This window comes from Neoarius graeffei, chromosome 13 (assembly GCF_027579695.1).
Source record: "Neoarius graeffei isolate fNeoGra1 chromosome 13, fNeoGra1.pri, whole genome shotgun sequence".
Lineage (NCBI taxonomy): Eukaryota > Metazoa > Chordata > Actinopteri > Siluriformes > Ariidae > Neoarius > Neoarius graeffei.
The window spans coordinates 38965345-38971344 of record NC_083581.1 but is presented as its reverse complement, the minus strand read 5'-3'; the positions used below and the strand labels follow the sequence as shown (position 1 = coordinate 38971344).

Genomic DNA, 6000 nt, shown 5'->3' with positions numbered 1-6000 from the left:
CTGAAATTTTCCTTATAAAGTGCCAATTTCTCATTTCGTTGCATGGAGGGGCCGAATACTTTTGCATCTGTTTCATTAAAAGAGCAGTGCAACACAGATTACTGATACATCAACAAGAGTAAACATGGCTTATTAATGAATAGTACAGTCATCTCGAGAATTACATCAGAGTTAACGCATTGCTTTTGTCTATTGAGAACTAATGAGCTGAATGTGATTACTGCATTTAATAAATGATTACATCTTTTATTCATAAGGTCCATACAGACAATATGTGCTTGTCTTTAAGGCACACAAAATCTCACACACACAAAAAAAGGACAAACACAAAAACAAAATGCTTATTATAAAAATTTTATTCGGAATAAAACCATATTACATGTAGTGTGGTCAGCCTACACGATCTACCTCAGATACGAAAAACACAGCTCAGTGGACGTGACAGCACGAAAATCAACATCAGGACCTGGACGTACGAGATGCTGACCTGAGATCAGTCCTTCCACAACAGATGAGACAAAACCTGATCTCAGATCAGCACTCGGAGATATGCGACGCGTCCAAATCCCGCAGCCTGGGACACATCGGACTGGTTAGTAGTGTTAATGCTTCACTGGAAAAAGCACAAAATACACCACATAGGGAAAAAAATATATGAGAAAGTTCACAGAACAACAACATGTTTAACTTTTTTTTTTTTAAATCGTTGACTTTTCATTTCCAGCCTCTCTCTTAATCTCAATCTCAACCCTGATCTTACTAAATAAGTGGCGACAGGATATGTGATTTAAAATATACGATTCGTGGTTTTAGGTTTCTCTTTGTGGTTTTGCGGAAAAAGAAAAGAAAGGGGGAAAAAAAAGCACAAATTTCGCAAATGAACGCTGTTGAGTCTGAGGTAGCAAGGCAATCATGGCTTTCTTCTGAATTGATTTGACTTTAGAAAACTATTCGACTCAAAGAGGGAAAAAAATAATCATCAAATCTGAATTTAGAACTCTCTTTATTTCCGTCACGCAAATCCTCTCCTTGGAATGGATGCTGTATAGGCACACAGGGCTAAAACATCTCAGCATTCCTGAACATGTACAGTATTTACACAAGGGGTTTGGGTTTGAACAGGAACTTGTTTCCACAACAGTAAATGTAACTATAAGCGGATAAAAAGTACAATGTGTCACTCTTTAATAATATTTAAAAAAGTTTAACGTTGGCAAACTGGTGTGGTGGATGAGGAATGGAACACTTCAGCACGTGCTGTTATTGGAAAATAACATGGTCACATGGATTATTTTCCAAGAACAGCCAACCACTTTGTGGGCGATGGCACGGATTATGCTGTAAAACACGAGAAACACAGTAGGGAGAAACACATTCTGGGAGAAACATGCATTTATCAGTATGAGGTGATTGATTAAGGGGCAAAAACACAAGTGGTCTTCATACCCAGGTATGTGTCGAACAACTTTTTTTTTTAAAGATTTAAAGAACTTCGTTTTTTTTTTCTGGCGGTGTTAAATATCTGAGAACTGTAAAGGAGGTAAATGGAGGTTCCTGGAGAGCACGCACAAAAATAGAAATACAAGCTTAACAGGTTATACATTCCGAAGCCCCCGTTAGCCGAAATATCATCTGCATTATTCATACAAATCCCAAGCAGAAACCCAAATCAGGTTCGAGCTACAAGTTCACGGAATTTACAGTTGCATAGTACAGACAGACGGACGGACAGGGTGATGGACGCGGTGGTCGGGAATTCAGTGGTGGAACTATAGCTGTATCGAGGATGATGTGAGGAACTCCGGGTTGGTGATGGTTGTCTGTAAATGCAGGGACTTCACCACATCATACGTCACGTCAACGCTTTACACTTCATCATCATTAGCAGCTCTCACATCACATCACCTAAACACACACAAAATCAGGTTATAAATAATTTTGTTTTTCTTTTGAGAACAACGGAAATAATTTTGTTAACATGACTTTTTTGACCCAAAGTCAAGAAATTTGATTGAAGTATAAACATCAGCTGTTTTATGAAATTCCTCAAACGCTAATATCATTCCTTGATGGTCGTTATTTTCGAATGATCACACCAAGCAATCTTGAAAACGCATCCTGCTAACAAACTTTCCACAACATCTGGCCAGCGGTGGTCATTCAGTAGTTATGCCGAAAGCAGAATTTTCAGAAACAGTTTTAAAATTTGCTAACAGTTAGCATGTTCCCCTAGACTGCTACCATTTCTTTGTCTTTGTTGTAAATTACTAGCCACATGTAGCATGGAGATGTTCTGTATAAAAACAGCCACAATGCAGCAACATTCAGCCATTTTATTGTTAAAGCTACTACGAAGCATTAAAGGAGAACTGAAGGCAAATTTTTTATTACCAAAATTCTATTTCTCATTTTATTAAATATAAGAATGCATTTTTGATCGCTATTTTGTCACTGCTATAGCAAGTTATGAGTGTTTGAAATATGCTCTGTAATATATCAGTCCATATGTCAAAGCGATGGCTGTAAACGAGATTCGTTGAGACCTGTGCGAGACATCGTAGGACGGAAGTAAAATGTACAGCGGAAATTAAAGCAACCAACATCTGCCAATGTTGTCAAAAGACGCGCACGCCCTCTTTCGAATGCTGATGTAATCAAGCCGGAAGTTTTGTTTGTTTTGATAGCAAATCAGGAAAGTTTGAAAAAAGTAGGCAGTAATCGTCATTTAAACTCGTTTTTGTGCAAGATTTTGTTTGGAAAACATTTTTCAAAATGGCGGCACTGACACCTGGCTGACACTTCATGTTCTGAAGTCTCGCACAAGTCTCGTGAAGATCGCGCGGATAAGCGACGCCTGCCGTGGACCAAACGAACTAAATTCAACACGGCTAAAAACCGAATAGGCCGATAAGTAGAATATTTAATTGCAATTGGTTGCCAATACAAGTCACGATATAAGGTTACTAAAACCGAAAACGTAACTGAATAACACGTTAATTAAGAAATAAAGCAAGTTTAAAAATGACTTCAGTTCCCCTTTAAGAGCTTTTTTTTTTTTGCATATGAGCAGCCCCTTTTGGTGAAAGTTGTAATGACATACTAATTAACTTCTCCATGCAATAGCCTTCTGGCGCAACTCAAAAGTGGAGCAAGAAATTATTTGGTCAGGAAAATTGGTTTTGGTTGCTAAAATAGAAAACTTGAAGGCTTTTATTTATAATTTTTTCATATTTCTTTGTTAATTTACTTATACTGATATACATTATTATTATTATTACTCATGCCTCTATTTATTATATATTTATTTATTTTTAAAATAAATACTTTATTTTTTCCCTCCACCCCCACTCTGCTGCTCCTCATCTTGCAAATTTGTCACCGCAAAATTAAACTGAAAACTAATTTGTCTGTAAAATGCAATCCAGTACAGGTGATAAAGGAGACATTTGCTTCCTGCTGCTTCACACACTCATTTACAATGGGGACGAGATACAGGAGGGGGTGAACACAGAGTTATGGGGTAAAACAAATGCTTTAACTGTCAGTATACGTCTTTGTTTTCGTCTTTAAATGCTCTCGTGATGAAAGCAGCAGTTTAAAAAGCTTTAAGGAATGACTGTTTAAAGGAAGGAAGATAAAACAGCTTGAAGGAATGAGAAAAAGAAGGACAAAAAAGCACAGAGGTCCGTTTGAACACTTTATCGCACATTCAGGACGGTTGTGCAGGATCACACTGACTCAGCGGTGAGAGACTGCGGGACTGAGCCCTCCATCATTATACAATTAACCATCAGTCACTATATGGGAGACAAAGAGAGAGTGAGACAAATGGGGAGACAGAGGAAGAACAAGTGAGCCAGTTTGTGTTTGTATCAGAGAGATAAAGAGAGAGTGAGACAGAAAGAGAGAGAAAAGGTGAGAAAGTGAGTGTGTGAGACAGTGAGAGAAGAGACAGAAAAACAGACACAATGAGAGAGAGAGAGAGAGAGAGAGAGTGAGGCAGAGAGAGAGAGCGCATGTGTATGAGAGTGTGAGGGAGAGAGAGGGTGAGAGAGAGAGTGAGTGTGAGGCAGAGAGAGCGCGCATGTGTATGAGAGAGTGTGAGGGAGAGAGAGGGTGAGAGAGAGAGAGAGAGAGTGTGAGGCAGAGAGAGAGAGCGCATGTGTATGAGAGAGTGTGAGGGAGAGAGAGGGTGAGAGAGAGAGAGTGTGAGGCAGAGAGAGAGAGCGCATGTGTATGAGAGAGTGTGAGGGAGAGAGAGGGTGAGAGAGAGAGTGTGAGGCAGAGAGAGAGAGCGCATGTGTATGAGAGAGTGTGAGGGAGAGAGAGGGTGAGAGAGAGAGAGAGAGAGAGTGTGAGGCAGAGAGAGAGAGCGCATGTGTATGAGAGAGTGTGAGGGAGAGAGAGGGTGAGAGAGAGAGAGTGTGAGGCAGAGAGAGAGAGCGCATGTGTATGAGAGAGTGTGAGGGAGAGAGAGGGTGAGAGAGAGAGAGAGAGAGTGTGAGGCAGAGAGAATGAGAGAGACAGAGAGAGAGAGCATGTGTGAGACAGACAGAGAGACAAAGGAAGAGCATGTGTGTGAGACAGAGTGAGAGACAGCATGTGTGTGAGACAGAGAGTGAGAGAGAGAGAGAGTGAGCATGTGTGTGAGACAGAGAGTGAGAGAGAGAGAGAGAGAGAGAGAATATGTGTGAGATAGAGTGAAAGAGAGAGGCAGAGAGTGTGAGGCAGAGAGAAAGAGAGTGTGAGGCAGAGAGAGAGAGAGAGAGAGAGAGAGAGTGAGGCAGAGAGTGTGTGTGTGTGAGAGAGAGAGAAGCAGAGAGAGAGCGCATGTGTGTGAGACAGAGAGCAAGACAGAGAGAGTAAGGCAGAGAGAGAGAGAAAGAGAGGCAGAGAGAGCACGCGCGTGTGTGAGGCAGACAGAGGCAGAGAGCGTGCACGCGTGTGTGAGGCAGAGAGGGAGGGTGAGAGAGAGAGCGCATGTGTGAGACAGAGAGAGAGAAGCAGAGAGAGAGCAAGAAAGAGCATGTGTGTGTGTGAGAGAGAGAGAGAGAAAGTGCGAGTGTGTGAGAGAGAGCGAGAGAGATAGAGTGCTTGTGTGTGAGACAGAGAGCGAGAGCAAATGAGCGACAGAGAGAGCATGTGTGTGTGAGACAGAGAGAGCGCGAGAGAGACAGAAAGACAAAGTTAACAGGTCAGTATTAGAAAAGGGAAGAGCCTTAATGCTGTAATTATGCACATTAGAGATGGCAGAACAAAAGAGCAAGAAAAAGAATGAAGTGGTGTGTGCGCGCGCGCGCAAGAGAGAGTCTGTTTTATGGATAGTGTTCACTTGCCTCCCACTGCATTTATGGCTTAAACAAAGAATGATTCAACTGCTCTCTTACACACACACACACACACCATCTCCAAGGCCACGTGGGACTGATCCTATCCAGCCTAATGTTTGGTGGGAGGAGAAAAGCATATGAAATGGGCCTCTAATTGATGTCTAATGCATCGGAGGAGCTGTTGAAGCGTTCAGATACTGGAGAAGTGAGGTTCAAATCCATTTCACATCCAGGCAGCCTTTAGGTGAAAGCTTATTGATCACCACCTCTAATTGCCGCCAGATGTGCTAAACACATCAGCAAAGTGCGTACAAACTGCACTGTCATCACATTAAAGCGCAAAAAAAAAAGTAAAAAAAAAAAAAATTCCTGCTTATTCTAAATGTAGTCAAAAAGCCAAGAGATAATCAGTAACGGGAATCCTCATATTCTTCCTTTAAAAAGTCATTCTCAGAGTCCATGACGGCCACCCGATTTACTGTATAGCATCCAGCTACACGCTGAAGATTTGTTCATGATGATTAAAATGTTGCGATAGATGATTAAAGTAGCATGGGCACATTTTCTTTTACGAGTTAACAAAAAAGTTGTATTATTTTATCATTCTCAATAAATCTGAACAGCTAATTAATAGCATGATACACACACACACACACACACACACACACAC

The 6000-nt window shown here is 41.1% G+C and overlaps 1 protein-coding gene across 10 annotated transcripts in view; it reads right to left on the bottom strand.

Annotated features, from left to right (window-relative positions):
• Positions 1-338: 338 nt before the first annotated feature.
• utrn (utrophin) overlaps positions 339-6000 on the bottom strand; it is a 451611-nt gene continuing 445949 nt past the window's right edge. For all 10 annotated transcript variants that reach the window (XM_060937691.1, XM_060937690.1, XM_060937694.1 and 7 more), the window contains one exon: positions 339-1905. In XM_060937691.1, coding sequence (XP_060793674.1) covers positions 1897-1905 — 9 coding nt within the window. In that variant the 3' untranslated portion in view covers positions 339-1896. The remainder of the gene's footprint in view (positions 1906-6000) is intronic.